The sequence below is a fragment of the Thrips palmi genome, unplaced genomic scaffold (genome assembly GCF_012932325.1).
Source record: "Thrips palmi isolate BJ-2018 unplaced genomic scaffold, TpBJ-2018v1 HiC_scaffold_19, whole genome shotgun sequence".
NCBI classification, from domain to species: Eukaryota; Metazoa; Arthropoda; class Insecta; order Thysanoptera; family Thripidae; genus Thrips; species Thrips palmi.
The window spans coordinates 13,875,339-13,892,354 of NW_023144628.1; the positions used below are offsets into that span (position 1 = coordinate 13,875,339).

The 17,016-nt window shown below is 45.0% G+C and overlaps 2 protein-coding genes across 2 annotated transcripts; both read left to right on the forward strand.

The window, feature by feature from the left end:
- The first annotated feature begins 232 nt into the window (after positions 1–232).
- Positions 233–1,927, forward strand: LOC117646569. Its single transcript, XM_034387611.1, has 2 exons — positions 233–716; positions 1,325–1,927. Exons 1-2 carry the CDS (start codon positions 233–235, stop codon positions 1,915–1,917), a joined length of 1,077 nt encoding a protein of 358 aa, XP_034243502.1. The 3' UTR covers positions 1,918–1,927.
- A 7,940-nt stretch (positions 1,928–9,867) lies between these two features.
- Positions 9,868–16,787, forward strand: LOC117645897. The gene is made up of 4 exons (XM_034386445.1): positions 9,868–9,949; positions 10,350–10,526; positions 11,816–11,986; positions 16,611–16,787. Exons 1-4 carry the CDS (start codon positions 9,884–9,886, stop codon positions 16,785–16,787), a joined length of 591 nt encoding a protein of 196 aa, XP_034242336.1. The 5' UTR covers positions 9,868–9,883.
- The last annotated feature ends 229 nt before the right edge of the window (positions 16,788–17,016 follow it).

The following is a 17,016-nucleotide window of genomic DNA, read 5'->3' on the forward strand; positions in this document are numbered from 1 at the left end:
AATTGGCGAAATGGAGCCTGATGAGGACCCTGTCCTTCTTGAGGGGACTGTCCACAAGCTGGCCACCCCGCTCCAGGGCGCTATCGTTCGTTTCGAAAGCCATCATTTTCCCACATACGAAATTCATGTTTTTTTTTTTACTTTCTTGTCCATGCAGGTACGGCAGATGAAGGATGCGTATCAGGCACTGCCCAAATTGGATGTCTGTACTCGCTAGGGCAGTCTCTATGATATGCTAGCCAGTTTGTCCCGCCTGCAGACATTCATTACGGACAAGTTGGCGTGGACTCATGCCGACGAGGTCGAGTACTACCTCAGCCCAGAGCAATGGACCCAAGTCAGCGAAATCCTGGAAGACCTGCTGCCTGCTCGGAAGGCCACCGCTCAACTCCAGAGGCAAGACATGACCCTTGGGGAATTCTTCGCCATCTGGAGCGGCGTGGTCATGGTTCTGAAGCAGACAAAGAATAAGGGTTCTGCTCTAGCCGGCAAGCTCCTTTTGGCCATGGAGAAGAGGGCAAAAGGGGTCATGTACAAAGATAGGTCAAAGGGGCATAAGGTATCGCCGCTCTTAGATTATCCTGGCTTCCAGGTCGCCGTGTTCCTCGATCCAAGGTTTTTCTCCCTGCTGAAGCCGGACCAGGGGCAGGAAGCCAAGGAATATCTTCTGGACCTGGCGGACCGGATGGAGGCCGTGGAGGGACCCGCGGTCGATGGTACTCGGGAACGGACAGCAGCGAGGAGGACGAACCTACAGGGATGCTGAGCGACGAAGACGACACTGTTAAAAAATGGTTGTACAGAAACAATCAGATGAGTGAAAATTTAGTCGTTCCAAAACATAGAATTTCATCATGAACCAAAGCGAAACAAATGTCGTTGACTCAAGTCAGCGACAATTTGTCGTTGAAGAACAATATTCTTGTTATCACCCTAAACGATACAATTTGTGTGGAAACAATATGTTTTGCAATTATCTGCTCAATGAAAGCGAATTATGAAAATTCATCTATTTTGTTCGCCAAGTCATAGTGAAATTACTATTGATTAAAAAAGAACCATTCAAAATAAATTTAGCGACAAAAGTTCTCCATGAGTACTTGTCGCAGACATAACAAAATCTACGACTTACAATACTTGTCGTTGACTTACAACATTTGTTGTTGGTCAACGACTTGTTTTTGAAAGTGGACTGTTGATGTGTTATTACAAGTTAGTCGTTGTGAAACTATCCTTTAGTTCCTGTACGACTATGGTTTAACAAGCTATTCGTTGCACTACAAATCTTGTTGTTAAAAATATTAGCGACAAATGTGTCGCTAAGTTAGTACAAAATTTTTATCAGTGGAGGGTCCATCCCTGTTCAGCGCGCTGCTGGACCGCGCCAACAAGGCGAAGCTTGAAGCCACAGGCGCTGCTCAGACCACAACCTCTGGAGAACGGAACGGCCGAACTGGAAGACGGGCTTTGTTGCGGGCACTGTTGGACGAGCACGATAGGACGACGGTGCCCCTCTCCCCGACGGAGAACGTCTTCCAGTGGTGGCACAAGAAGCAGTTCACCAGCCCAGAGTTATACAAACTGGCCCTTGTAGTCCTCTCCATCCCTGCCACGCAGGTGTCTGTGGAACGGCTGTTTTCGTGCCCAAGATTTATTCTCAGGCCACAGCGGTTAGGCCTGTCGTCAAGCCACGTCGACGACGTGGCATTCCTTCATGCCAACAAGGATGTTGTCAAGGGACTCCTTGATGAACTTCTAAAGATAGGAAGCCACGGGCAAAATCAAGAGTCATTGATGGCGCTAGCCAAGATCCTGACCCAAAGCAGACCTAGGAAACGTTATGAACTCATCAATGAAATCTTACGTTTCAGCGATTTTGCGTCAACTATTGACATAAGTTTTGTTACTTTGAATTGAACTGCATAACTATGAGGCATAAAGACTGTTAAATTTAAAATAAGTTTTGAAGTCATAGATGTTTAAGTAATTGTTGACTTTTGACTATTGTTTATTTTTGTTATTACAATAATATGTCAATTTATTTTTGTTAACCATTGTCATTGTGCTATAAAATATAAACAGCATTGACGTGAACGCTCTTGATTTTCAATTGCTCATTGAACACTACATTTAATATATCCTCTCAGGCTGTTGACATGATGTATTGCCTCAAATTATAAGAATACTATCTTCCACTGATTTAAAGCTTGAAAATGTAGGGAAATTTGTCTTGACTCTTCCTCTAAGCACTGGATCATTAACACACAGTTCCATAAATGACTCCCGGAGCTGTTCCACACTGTCTCCATCAACCCACAGGACTTTAGCCCTTCCCTCTACTTCTAGGATTACCCTCTTCATTGTATCAAAACTAAAGTCACAGCCAGAACACTAAGCACAATGCGATCAAAATCCTAACGATCAGCTGATTGTCTCATTGGAACGTTTCGCGCAATTTGAATGTTTCAGGCTGACCCATCAACCCACAGGACTTTAGCCCTTCCCTCTACTTCTAGGATTACCCTCTTCATTTTATCAAAACTAAAGTCACAGCCAGAACACTAAGCACAATGCGATCAAAATCCTAACGATCAGCTGATTGTCTCATTGGAACGTTTCGCGCAATTTGAATGTTTCAGGCTGACCAACATAGCAAATAATCACAAAAAGAAACAAAGGAAAACTGTGCCATATGCTGGGGTGTAGTAGACTAGAAATAATTTTGAGTACTGTTTTTATGTATTTAAAGACAGCATGCGTACGTTGACGGTGCTTTTCCGGGTTATCCTTGTTGTGGGTTGACATTAGAAGGGTGGCAACACTTTTCGCACACGGGCGACGGGAGGGGGGGGGGAGGGGACGGTTTGTTTGGTTTTTGTCCCTTTAGTTATGACAAAAATGGCCGGTCTCTTGATTTCGTGTCGGGTCTGTGCAGCGTGTTTGAGTATTTTGAACGGTTCTTACTCTGCCTCAACGCAGTCTTCCTTATTTATTCCTCGCCTGGAGGTGATGCTTCGGTTTGCAATGTATGTTAGTGAGCTGTCAAGAAAAGACAAGGACTTTAAGAGACTGTTTGTGTTGACACTGCACCTGTCAGGAGGTTAGGTGCATAGAAAGTGTCAGTGATTTGGTATTCTGCCACCCCTTGTCATCACACAGAAGATGACAACTTCAGTGATTTTGTGGATAAGCCAGCTGCTGCCTGTCTGGTGAGTACTATTATTGACTGCTTTGTCACATCTCACATGGAGTGAATCGGAAACAAGAAACAGAATGTGATCAGTGTATCGCAGTTGGTCAAGAGGGGCAGAGGGTCCCATCCTTGATTAAATTCCATTTGAGATGTGCTGTTATATAGCATCAAGCAGTTAAATAACTACTGCGTGCTCATGATTGGCCCAGTACGCTATGATGGGAGAGTGCCTAATCAGTACGCTATAGTGATAGCGTGCTGAGATGAGAACGCTATAATAAGAGCGTACTGAGATGAGTACGCTTTGATGAGAGTGTACTGATTTCAGTACGCTTTAACCAAAGCGTGCTCATCTCAGTACGCTCTTATCAAAGCGTACTTATCAGCACACTCTGATCAAAGCGTACTGAGTACGCATCTGAGTTTGAAGAGTAGGTTTTCGATGATTTCCAATCGATTGAGCCACACACATTTCTCTAATCTTCACTCCTTGCACCTTTTTCAGCACTTCTCAACAAAAATTTCTGAAAAAAATTAATGTTTTTGGCTATTTTAAAAGGGCTTTTGGGGTCGGCAAGGGTCGGGTTGGTGCTGGAATGTTACGCGAGGGTACTAAGAGTCCAACCGAGTCGCGAGGGACGGCCGGGAAGCGCCGTGGCTGTGAAGAAAACGTGAAATTTGCCAAAAAGCGGTTGGTTTCACTTTGGGAGCGATGCGCGACCTCTTAATTCTGTCCGAATGCTTGGGCCAAAAGAATTATTCCTTTTTTTACATTTACAACTTATTTTTCAAGTGCCCCGTGCGTTCACAGAACATGTAATTTTTCGTGGGACAGTCTAACCTTTGTCAGTCAATAATTTTAAGACTCATCACTTCAATCGGTAAAACCTGTCACAGCACATTTTATTGTTATTCCTAATAGGAACTGCCTACCAAGGCTGTCGTGGAGGCGGCGGCGAACGGGCAGTCCGTCCGGGACCAGGTGATGTGCCCGCTTTGCGTCCTGGCCACCCCCTCTGCTGCGCCTTGCCGCCTCCGCGCGCAGGTAACAACTCGAAGCCATTTTGCCCTCCCTGTACCGTTCCCAAGGAGCAGGCCGCCCTGGAGGCCGAAAGGCTCCTCTCTCTGGCGAGGAGTACGTGTGTCGTAGCGGAACGCTTTCACGTTCGTGCGGTGTGCGCGTCCGTGTGAGCAGTCTGCAGTGTGTGCCGAAGGTATGCAACTACCCAGGAACCTGCTGGAAGTTTCCACGGCTACTCTGCAAGCAATTCAGCAACCAGCTGCCCCAGTAGCTGCGGCTCTTCAATCAACTGCCCCTCAACCTCCTGCTCAAGTCAACGGATTGGGCTCAATTTCGGCACTCTTGTTCGTCACAGTCATGGTACACTCCACTAATTTTTAGCAGACGATGCATTATGCATGGAGACCTACACAAATTATAAATCGAACCGGGAGGCATAGTTGCTGCGACATTCCGCGTAGACTGCACCTCGTTGCCTGCCACACGCACCATCCCGTCCCGGCAGCCAACCCCTATTATTGTTGGGATAGACACTTGGTTTCTGGACTTCAGAGTAGAAGCTAGCTGACACCTTGAGTCTTGTATTGTTCTAGATATGTTTTGAAGTAGTAAAGGTATCATCTGCTAAAAATTGGGAGCCGGATCTGAACAAGTACGTTTTGGACATTATGGTTTAACGTGGAATGCCCCATGCGTTCTTTGCCCATCCAGAGAACATTCTTCTTGGAATGCTGTTTGACGAAAGGTATGTTAATTTCCGCTTAAAAACTGTTGTTTTTTTGGCGACTTTTTCTAAAAGGTTTTGTGTTTTATGGTTTGTAGGGAAAATGTTCGCCAGCGCGCGGTCAACGTCATTCTGCAAGGGACCCAAAGGTGGTGCGGCGATTCGTCGTCCCTTCACTTCGCCTCGAGGCCAAAGACTATACAGAACTGGTCCAGTGGACGGGCCGAACTCCTGTGGCCGTGACCGAGCCCCCGCTGGTCGCACACCTAACCACCGAGTAGCTGAAAGACCTTGGCACGACCGGGGACACCATGTTTTGAGAGACTTACCGTGCCACAGCCAGGCTGTCGGACGTAATGCACGCACAGTTTCCCAGACAGCTTTAGTAAAGTGTGGTGAGAAAAGAGACACGAGAGTATTCTTGCTACTAGAAAATTTAGAGAGAGAACTCCAAAGTCCAAAACATAGGCTCATTACAATCAATTTATTCTTGTAAAGTGTTATAATTTTTTAAAATTCTCAATGATTTTAAGAGACACATGTTTCATGTTTGCTCACTTTCAATGGGTTGGCATTTAGACTGTTTCTACGCATTTTCGAGAGAAAAACATTTTAAGGAAGTTTCCCAATAGAAATTTAATTATGTTTTTGACATGTGACTTTGATTTAGGCACCGCCGACGTACTTCGCTACCGTGTGGCTCACTGAGAACAAAATTCACCAATTTCATTGACATTTTGGGTGACATGTTATTCGTTCAACGCCTGTACAGGCGCGGATCTGGCCGTCCGTCCTAGGGGGGGCAAACATGGTGGGTTGCCTACTTTCAGGGGCCGCCGGACAAAGACAAACACGGCAATGAGGGTTGCCTCAGGGGGTTCAGGGGGTCTCAGGGGGTTCTGCAGGTGCTTTTTTCAATTTTTAACACACGATTGAATGTATTAAAGGAGTGGTAAATGTAAATTGTGTGCGAGCGAAGCAAGCTCAGAAAATTTGCAGTTTTGGTACTAAACGTGTGCGAGCGAAGCGAGCTCAGAAAATTTGCGGTTCTTAGGGCTTTAAAGGGTGGCAAACGTTATTTGTTTGCGAGCGAAGCGAGCTCAGAAAATTTGCACCTCTTAGGACTTTTTAGAGTGGTAAACGTGTCATTTGTTTAAGCGAAGTGAGCACTGAAAAAATTTGCGGTTCTTACGACTTTCGAGGGTGGTCAGCGTTTGTTTGCGAGCCGAGAAAATTTGCGGTTCTCAGAGTTATTCAGGTTGGTAAAAGTGAATCGTTTGCGAGCGAAGCGAGCTGAGAAAATTTTCAGTTCTTGTCTAGTTCCACTAGTCAATGACAGGGCAAATGCGTGATTTTTTTATCAGCATGCCTTAGCTTCTGGGGGGGGGGGGGCAAAACACCCTTTGCCCCCCCCGTGTATCCGCGCCTGCGCCTGTATCTTCTTAACGAAAGGTCGTAGAGCATTTCTCGATGCGGCATTCGAAAGCTGAGACTTTTCTCTAAAATGACGTTTAGGACTATTTGCTTGGTGCAGACTCGAAACCGATCAAGAAAATTCCAAACTTTCAAAACGCTAAAAAAGGCTTTTTTTTCACCAAAACGACGTTACTAATTTTCCCAAACATGTCCGATCAAACCCCACGAGCTAACATTGTCGAAATTGAACATTAAAAAAACATTGGCGACCCCTACGTCCTGTTCGACCGGTCTCAGTTTTGGCGTAGGCTAATTAAATAGATGAAAAACATTTTTCCGGGTGCGCCGGTATGAAAATAAAAAAAGCGTGCATGTCAATACCCTTAATGTTGAATAAGCCAACGCATTTTCCATGATACCATTGAAGGCATGAGTCACAAGAAATCAAAAATCTATGGAAAAAAATAAGTCACCAAAGAACAGAGCAACAAAACCAAATCAAATAAACAACGAGTTGGAACACTGTTGGGGAGTTCCTTACACCGAGTCCTTCTGTTCACCACAAGGACAGCTTTCAAGATCCATGGCTGGCAGCCCAAAGATATTCACAACTGTATCAAGACAAGTTAATAATGCAATGGACTAAGGAGAACTAAACAATATAAATTGCTGCAGCACTGTAAATCCAAAGGCAATACTTTTAGTACCTCTTTGGCCTTACGGCCTTACGGAAAAGTATTGCCTTCAAAACACAAAAGTATCGCCTAAATTTGGCGCTTGACCACTTGACTGCCGCGCTCTTTTCGCATTTGCCTGTGCTAGTGTGTCCAGGTGATCTAGTCTGCACTTTCGTGTGCGTGTGGTCCCAGTGGGTAAAAAGGGTTTGGCAAGCCCGAGAAGAAAAGAATGTCACTCCCAGGTTGGATTATGCCAGCAATGTGGTGACGAGCAAGCAACCGTAGATCATAAATGACTTGGGATAGGCCCATAATTTCACGGGCAATATCACAGTCAATGAACTGAAACCAAAGAATAAAAAGAAAAAGTAATTGAAAGTAAGTTAAGACAAAATGCAAGTGTCAAAAGCAGAAGACCACCAAAGCTTACATGCACTACACAAGAATCTCACGGTCTGAAGGAAGTTGATGAAGTGAGGCTGCAAACAAGAATGAAGCATTTAGTAATACTTTGTTACCCCAAAAACCATCATATTAGGAAACAAAGACTCACCCCATAGGAAAAAAATTGGCAAGTTTTCGAACCTGACCCAGGGCGAGTCGAGTACTTCTGGCTCTGTTAGAAGTTTTATTTCCAATTCATGTCTATCATATTCTGTCTTATTCAACAAGTTTTTCATTACAAAAGCGATCATAGGAGTAACAAACTGAAAACAGAAACACACCCATTAATAACCATTTAATTAATACAGTATATACCTCAGAAACATTAAGTAGACACCCAACTCCACACAGCAGTGTCGCTCTAGAACATTATGGTTCATTACTCTCTTGATCACGATTTCAGGATTATCCGCCACTGAATTGTCCACTGCAATTTGGTTAGTAAAATTTTTGAAGTGGTCCTGAAAAGAGACAGAGAGCAAATTCATGCTTGTAACAAATGTTGCAATTGCTCACAAAATTGAAGGGTTTGACTATGTGAAGTTGAGGAAATTCACACTTCACATTTAACTATTCGCAGATAGGGTGAGGGGTGAATTGTGAAGCCTCACCCTTAGTCCTATCTGTGCATTGTGAATTATGAATTTCCTTAACTTGATGCTTTTACCTCAAATAGTTTTGGTGGCAAATTTGATACTTGGATGACTGCAGAGCTGCCAGTGTTGACGTCCAAATCAGTTGGTGATTCCACTCGGACTCGCTCTTGAGCCATCCAGAATAGGTCGTCCTTACATTGAATGGGGCTCAAGGAGCAAAAGAGTCTAGCAACATGTTTACTGATGAACTGAAAAAAAGGAAGAATGTAGAACAGTGGATAAACCACAAACCAGACAAAACAATCGAGGAAAACTACCTCGACATCATAGCTGTTTTCCTGCACAGGGGACACACTGACAGATGTAACATCTGGTCGGGGGGGGGGGTCAAAAAGCCCAAAAGTGCGCAAACGTTATTGATGGACGACCCTACAGCAGTAAGAAGACTCACTTTCACTAGCTGGCTCGTCCAGATTCCTACTTTGAACAACAACGCTACCTGGCTGCTCAGCCACTGGCTCCGGCGTGCTCTGAGCCTGAGGCCGCCAAGTGGCCGTGTGTGGGGCCTTGTTCTTAATAAGCGTGTCTAAAACTTTGGTAAGGGCTTGAGGATCTAAGACAATAAAACAGGACCAGTTCAGACTAACCCAGATACAACCTAAACCATAGAAATGCCCGCACGAACACCCACGCGACACAATCGTTACGATCGTTACGTACCCTTCATCAGAATTTCGTACTCGTGGCGAGTAATGATATCATACACTTTTTGGTTCCGACCAAAAACAGCCTCATGGAAACTAGCTCCATGCTTCGGGATCAAAAACGCATGCACCTACCTGGACCGAAGCTCGCTGTCAGAAAGAAGTGGAGTGGACCGGCTGACAAATCGGCCAGTGGGCATTCCATGCTCAGTGACACTTGGCAACGCTGTTCCCGGCACCGCCTTGCATGACTGCCACCGTAACAGCCCGCACAAGGTGCAGCGTGATTGAATGATTGCTCGGTGAGCAGAGTCCCTTGGCGAGACACGGCTCAGCGTCGCGAAGCCTGTTACGACAAGACACGGTCTGGCGTGCATCTACCTTGAAGAATAACCCTAACTGTTAGAGCAGATTTAGAGATAGTGATAGATATAGATTTCGAATTATCTTATAACTATCCTAACTGCACTGCAGCGTTCGTGAAGTATCTTCACTGCAAATCAGAGAATCTCAATATATCTGAAATACAATGACCACGTATTTATTGGCTGAGCGATAGCGAAGCCCGTTACTCGGAAGGGGTTGGAAAGTTTTGTCTGTCTGTGTGTGTCCGCACTACTCCTGAACGGCTCGGCCGATTCGGCTGAGATTTTGCAGGGTCATTAGGTATATCCTTGGCTCGCCACTACCTGTCGTAGGGTTTCCCTTCACTTTAACAGCGCCGCTGAGACTGTGCGGCCATATAGGACTGATACATTGCGTTTCACTCGAATTTTGGGCGAGGGAAACCTTTTTAAAACAAAAGGTTAATGCCTTTCGCCTTGTATTCACCATTATACTCTTACTATACACCGGCCATGGGGGTGCATTGCGTTTTCGGGAAAAATATTGGTTTCAGGCCCTTAATTGCAAAGGGTTCCACCTTGTAGGTGCGAATTATACCTCTTACCCAAACAGGTGGCCACGATCCTTGTGGTTGTGAATCAGAGTTGTGCCCGGCCCCAGGTTGATAGTGATCACATTTGTAGGTGCGAAGTGTCGACCGCCAACAGCAAGGGGGACTATCTATTTCGGATTCGATATGCCTTCCGCTTTCAGCCTCTGCACCATGAACGCCAAACTCGTGGTCCTGTTTGCTCTCGCTTCTCTGACTAACAGTGCTGAATTACGAAAGGTATACTGAAAAATTCCGTACGTGTGTATGGGAAGTATTCCAACAATACAATCCGTAAAACGTACGGAACTTCCGTCTCGCGTTGATTATGAGTGCCGTACGCTTAAACCTCACGAAGTATTTTGAGCATACAAAATTCCAACTAATATACTTCGTTACTTCGTTAGCCCTATACGAAGAAATAATTCGGAAATTATGAAGTATTTTGTTTGAAAGCTTATGTATGATCAAAATGCTCTGTTATAACAAGCTGCTTTTCTTTTGCAAGGCCTAAAATAGTTTATAAGGTTTTCTCAATGCGCGGAGGCACGTGCGCGTCTGAGGCGTTCACCTTTGTGCAGCGGGCAGTGCCTCTGTGACAACACTCTCGACATTTTAGCTGCACATTCTTACACTTCAGGGACGTGCAGGCGCGCACCACACCCTGCTCGTGCCCCGCGTCCTGTACATGGAGCACTGCAAGGACCACGAGCACGCGCTTCTCATGAGCAACTACTCGTCGCTCGTCGACAGCCGCGGGGTCGTCTACCTCAATGCGGTCATGGAGTTCCAGAGGACGGCCAAGGCGCTCACCAAGGTAAGTGCACCGAGGGCTAAAGATTTAGAGAATATCAGTTTCGTAAGTACAGAATAGTGTTTACTGCAAAGGGGGAAGGGGGCGGGGGGTTTGCACCATTTTGCTAGAGTAGGCTCCGCCGCGTCGGGGTTCATAGGAGAAAGTGCTTGGGCTTGGGCCCAGTGCTTATAAGGAAGAGCTTCAGTTCTAGGGACGGCCGATACCGATTCGATACTTGGAGGTATGGATACTTTTGCCTAAAGTATCGATACTTTTTACTCGATACTTTTAGGTATCGATACTTTTGGGTCGATTTCCCTCGATACCTCGATACTCTGGCCCCCCCGGGTGGAAGGATCAGTAGTACAACTACAGTTTAAACTCAGTGCCAAAACTGCAGTTACAGAACTGCAGTCTTTATTGACAGATAGCTGTCTTTAAAGTGCATTCTGGATGTGAAGGTAGCTCTGCGGTTGGAACGTAGTCCTAACTGCAGTCAAACTGTTTTATGACACGACAGTCTTGACTGTAGTCTCAAACTACACTGCGCATGCGCGGTCTGAAGACTGGCAACTTTTCGTCGCGCAACCAAAATTTCCAGTTTTTCTTATGTTTTGATATGTTAGATTATAAATTCACTTAAAAAACTGGCAATTTTTACGGAGGAAATACTTACTGAGGTTCATTTAAAGTATCGACTCGATACTCGGGGGTATCGATACTTTTGAGGTTGAGGATCGATACTCCGATACCTTCGGCTGCTGGAAGTATCGATACCCAAGTATCGATACTTTTAGAGGTATCGGCCGTCCCTATTCAGTTCGAAGAAAATGTGCAGAATGACTATAGAACGCCTGCAGTGAATAATAAGAAAAGAGTCATTGCGCCAAGATATAGCGAGACAAGAAGTATTGCCAAGTTTTCATCAAACGTGAAAGTCTCGCTAAAATTTGGCCTCACTGAAAATCGAAGTGTGCGGCACGCAGGCACTAGATAACGTGGGACAAAATGTCCCACGCTTGTGAGCGTGGGACACAGATTTGTCACACGTTTGCAAGCGTGGGACAGTTTGTCCTACGTTATCTAGTGCATGCCTGTCCCACACTTGGATTTTCAGTGCTGTCAATCGGTGAGACTTTTATTGTCTGTCCACGGTACAGGGCACATGAACTGCACGTATACGTCCTCCGTCCGCCAAAAAGTTCGCGAAGGCAGTTCTCTTTGACCTTGCGTCGAGTTATTAATTACGCTTGAAAACGGAGGGTAGAGCAACGCTCTCGTTTTGCACTGTTTCCACTTGTGTTACGCAGATGAAAGTCGTGCTGCACAAGTGCCGTGATGCTGTGTCGTCCAACACGTGCGAGTACTTTGCCACTTGGCCGTTCACCGCGAACATCTGCAGCATGTTGACCGCGAAGGGCATGATGTGGAGCGGCTTCACGAGTGCCTTCCACCCGACCTTCAAGTGCCCCGTCGCCAAGGTCAGCAGCACACTGGTGCAACAAAGCCATGCATGTCATACCCCCCATGTCGGTGTTCGTCTGTCGGTAACACGACATACCTGTAATTGCTGTAACAATACCTGGTGAAATACCTGTATTCGCCCCGCAATAGGCGTAATAGGTGGGTCACTGATGTGTTACAGGCATAATAGCTCTACACAAAAATCGTTTTCAAATGCCAGGAATGACCATTGTAAGGGCAGTAATTTCTATCTTATAGCTAGAATTCCTGTTCGCGCTGTTATTGGCAGTATTTGCTTAGCACTCTTATAGGCCTGTGCCGGCCGATTCTCTTTGGTGTAACATAGTCTGTAAATGCTTATTCGTATGTCGACCATTTTGAGGGTTGCATACACCCTTGGTACGCTCTCCTGGAACAGGGTGGATCTGGTCTCTAAAACCAAATGCTGTCACTGCAAATCCAATCGCAATACTTTTGGTACGTTTTTTGCCGATACAATTAAGTATTGCCAATAAACAGCCTTACAGAAAAGTATTGCCGTCAAAACGGCAATACACAAATGTATCGCCAAAATTAAGCGATACTTTGGAGTATTGCCACAATTTGGCAATAAACGTTGATCAAATCAAGGGGACAAGTTCTTAGTTTAACGCCGTGGTTTCGGCAGTACCGTCAACGGGAGTAACTTGGGACACTTTTTCACGTTTTTTGAACGACAGAGGCAAGATTCTCAATCCAGACCAATGGATCCTAACTATGTTAAAGTTTGACCCTTTTCCCATGATTTCATGCTTGTCTGGTTCATTTGCCTCGATTACATCGTTTCCAAGCGGTCCCGAAAGAGTGTCCCAAGTTACACGGAAAAAAAGCCGTTGGTCGTCACGATCGGATGTACTCAGTTGTCGTTGCAGTGATTGTGGGCATCGAACGGCTTGATTCAGACAACCAACTAGCGTATTTATCCTCTTACAAGTCACTTGGTCGGCCCGAGCCGATCGTCACAACCGACCGCTCTGCTCAAGGAAATTCGGTTCTGAGAGTCGAGGTTTCACGGACCTGCCGCTTGGTGACGGCGTGCCCGTTCGCCTATTAGTATTTCCGATTTATGTTACTCAAGTAAATAATTTTCGCAAATAATGTTGTCTGTTGCCTCGGTAAATATGTTCTCTTGCCGTCAGCTAAAAGTTCTGAACAAAATATTACACTGAAGTCGAGAAGAACGCATTTTCATGTTGCCTCTCGCTGGCGTCTACGTTCGGTCATTAGGATAGGTTCAGGCATGATCCCCCGCCACTTGTCTTCTGCTCTCTCGGGCAGAGAACGACGATGCGGCGTCTTCGCCGTGCCGCACAGTGGGCCACGAAGCCGGTTTAGGCGGACATAATTCCATTTTTTCAACTCTCAAATCTTTAAGTTATTTTTCGTGATATCTCTCCCCAATACTCCAAGGAACCAGGATTGGGCAGAATTTCAACACCGGGACACGTTTTAGCCAACCTACAGGTTGTCAAACACGCACCAAACGATTTGCGCTACTTTGGTGTAGTAAATATGTATGATTTCAAACGCATAAAACACTTGTTAATTTTTGTCCAACATACTTTTTATTGACACCACGTGAAAGGGCATTTCTTTACAAAAATTTACATACATTTGCATTTGATTTTGGACTATTTTTGTGGTGTCCGCTTCATTTTTACTACACTTTGACAAAATTGTCAAAATTAATCTTTGCAGAGGCGGCACTTTTTTGTTTAACGTTGTTTAACGGCCTCCTTTAGTCCTTGCGGAAGCCAACATGCCAAGGAACAAAACCCAAAAGAATTTAGCTGCACCTACTTGCACCTCTGAGTTGTAGGGTCTCCTAAACATCGCCGAAAAGGTGAAAAACAGCCCCGCGCAGCGCAACGCTTCCCCGCGCAACGGAGGCGCTGCTGCATAGTAGTTGCTTGTAATGATTAGAGTTGTGCATGTCAGAGTTTGTCTTTAACGCGAGTATGCTTGTTTAGGTTTTTGCGTTGTTTAATTCATGAAAACGTAGAAAAGATGTCAGACCATGTCTTGGCGTAACAGGTCCCTTCCTATCAGATAATGTCAAATTTCGCACTGGGGGTCTGATACTGTCTAAATCGGATTCCTCGCCCATCAAAACCCCCGACTACGAAGTTACACGCCAAACTAACCATTAGTACGGCCTGGGATAATTATGTCCGCCTAAACCGGCTTCGTGGCCCACTGTGTGCCGTCTCGTTCATTTTTGATTGTGATGCCAGTTTCGGATCACAGTGTAAGAAATACTACCTTTACGAGGACCACAGACCAAGTTGAAACCGAGTCTGCTGAGCGTTGCCTAGAAATTCCCCACGAACGAGATATCGGCTGAAGAGTCAGATGAGTTGGTTCTCTCAACCAACTTTCTGGTCGTCTGGAAGAGGCACTAAGATCATACCTTCCCTGCAACTGATGGACGACGGTTCTAGGATACCTCGTTCTTGGTTGTCACAATCTACACAGTCGTTCTGATGGCCAGCTTGCCTCAGCTCGGTGACATGGTTCTCACGATCAGAAATCCGGTAGTCCCCCAAGCTATCGAAGAAGATGGTCGTGGCGATCGAGATTCGGTCGCCAGGACCACGGATTTTTTTCCGTGTACCCCATGACCGGGGGTAACTTGGGACAGTAGGTAATTAGCTACGTTCCCATGCATCTATTGATGTTAATGGACGTAATAAATTCAAGTCACAACATATAGACCAAAAATTCAGGCCTAGGAACTCTTGTAGGACCGATGTTGGAGTATATCTAGGGCTCTACGCGGAACGCTCTTTTCTACTAGTATTTTCCAGGCATTTTCTGAAAATTTCAAAATATGGATTACCGGAAGACAAAACTGCAGAGCAAGGCATCTCTTTCCATCATGAGCGTCAAATCCTAAGTTTAAGTTATGTCAGGGACCAGGTAAGTCAACTCCTAGGAGGCTACGACTGCTGGAAACATGAGGAAAAGACTGTCCCAAGTTACCCCGTAAAATTTCGATTTTTGAGAAAATGAAGTCTGGACCGAAGATGGGAAAACTATAATCAACGCCCTTTTGCGAACTTTATTGTCTGTGTATGATCTAACAACCCAGAGAGACTAATCGGCCAAATCTGCATATCACTCCTTGCACTAGGGTCAACTTGTCAATGTTTGACAAATTTTGTCAAAAACCCTATTATGTAGTTTCCCGTTTCTCAAATACTAATTGTTATGTTATGCACCTTTTCTACCTTTCCGCTAATGCCCTGAGGCCTCTGAAACAAAACTCTGCCGCGGGTTTGACGCTAGGAACCCCCGTCGCGGAATGGCAGCACCAACAAGCTGTACAGGACAGACTGTCCCAAGTTACCCCCGTCGACGGTACCAAAAAGTATCGCCAAATTTTGGCGATACGCCTATGTATCGCCGTTCTGAAGGCAAAACTTTTCCGTAAGGCCGATTATTGGCAATACTCAATTGTATCGCCGAAAAATGTACTTCAGTATCGCCTTTGCATTTGCAGTGGTCTCGCCTAATGATCACGTCGATTTGTGTGCCAATGTGTGGATAGAGTACTCGAAAGAAGCTCTGGCCCGGAAGAAGAACATAAACGGAAGTAATTAATTGCAGTTTCTATGAGAAATATACGCTGCGGACCTCATGCGCAGCGTATATTTCTCATAGTATCAGCAATTAATTACTTCCGTTTATGTTCTTCTTCCGGGCCAGAGCTTCGTGCTTCTTTGGAGTACTCTATTAGGTTGTATCTGACGCAACATCACGAAGTCTGGTACGACAAGCCACGGTCTGGCCACTTACCTTGATGTAATACCTGAAGCAACTTCTAGCCAATATTCGAATGTCATTAGAAAGCTGTTACCTTATTACGCCCTGTAATGCCGTGAACGACTAAGGGGTGTGTGAAACTAAGGAACTGACCCTTTTTCATTCCTTTGTTTAAGAAGTGCATCTGGCATTTTATATCTAAAGATTAATTCGTTGAGTCAATACGGAACTTCGGAAAAGGGCTGGAACCGAATCTGAGAAGATATCAAGACGAACAAAGGCCGGACTTGTATGGGAATGCTACTCTGCGGAGCAGATGCTCATTCTTTCAAATTTCGCAAACTTCGATTTTATTGATTTCTTCTCAATTCCTGTTCCAGCTTTTCTCCGAAGTACCTTACTGTCAGTCAGATGACAAACTCGACAAGTGTAGAAACAGTACCGTGCTTTAAAAACGATCCTGTGCGAGGGGGGGCTCACTGAGAAAAATCATTGTACAAGGCCAAGAAAATCATATTTATAATCAAAAATAATCAAAAATCAAATGGTATAAAAGTCATCTCTTTTTTAAAAAAGTATTCCTATCTCGGTTTACAGCTCGTTTATGTCATTTCTTTATTATGAGCAATTATTTGGTTTCATAGTAAGTCAAAAACTCACGTCCCTTCGTCTGTCACACTTACGACTGCAAAAGCCCCTTAAAGTTAGGCAATTGTACTAAATAGAGATGAAAAAAATCAATTTGATAAAATCAAATAATTAAAAAAAATCAAAAATCAAAAAAACATTGTACGTTTCGGACCTCAGTGATCACCCCCTCGATCCTGTGCCTTCCAGGGGATATACCACCTGCAAAACGGAACGGTGGACGTGTCCTTGGGAGAGGCTATGTCACACATCAATATTGCCGGCAACGTGTGGACAGCAGAAGTGAGCCTCATGGACGAGAATAAGGAGCTTTTCACGTGCATCAACACTGCTGTCGCCATCAGCAGGGTTAACGTCAAGGACTGACGACTTAAGCGAAGCACACTATCAGCAAGTTTATCACTCTCGTTCGAGAAGTAAACACGTGACATCACGTTGAATCAAATGGGATAAAATGTCACGTTCTTTTGACCCGAGTTTTGACCATAGTATTGCATCCCAAAACAGTACAGTCAGTGATGCATGTTTTGCAAGTTGAATTATGGGTGGAAGTTGCAGCTTGATCCAGCTTTGGAGCAAATTCAGAGGCGGAATA

Bases quoted from the DNA above. Each gene is read 5' to 3' on its own strand.
- LOC117646569 (XM_034387611.1), top strand. From the start codon at position 233: ATGCTAGCCAGTTTGTCCCGCCTGCAGACATTCATTACGGACAAGTTG. The intron at 717-1,324 runs GTACTCGGGAAC...TGTGTCGCTAAG, and splicing joins GGAGGGACCCGCGGTCGATG to TTAGTACAAAATTTTTATCA.
- LOC117645897 (XM_034386445.1), top strand. From the start codon at position 9,884: ATGAACGCCAAACTCGTGGTCCTGTTTGCTCTCGCTTCTCTGACTAAC. The intron at 10,527-11,815 runs GTAAGTGCACCG...TGTGTTACGCAG, and splicing joins CGGCCAAGGCGCTCACCAAG to ATGAAAGTCGTGCTGCACAA. The intron at 11,987-16,610 runs GTCAGCAGCACA...TGTGCCTTCCAG, and splicing joins TCAAGTGCCCCGTCGCCAAG to GGGATATACCACCTGCAAAA.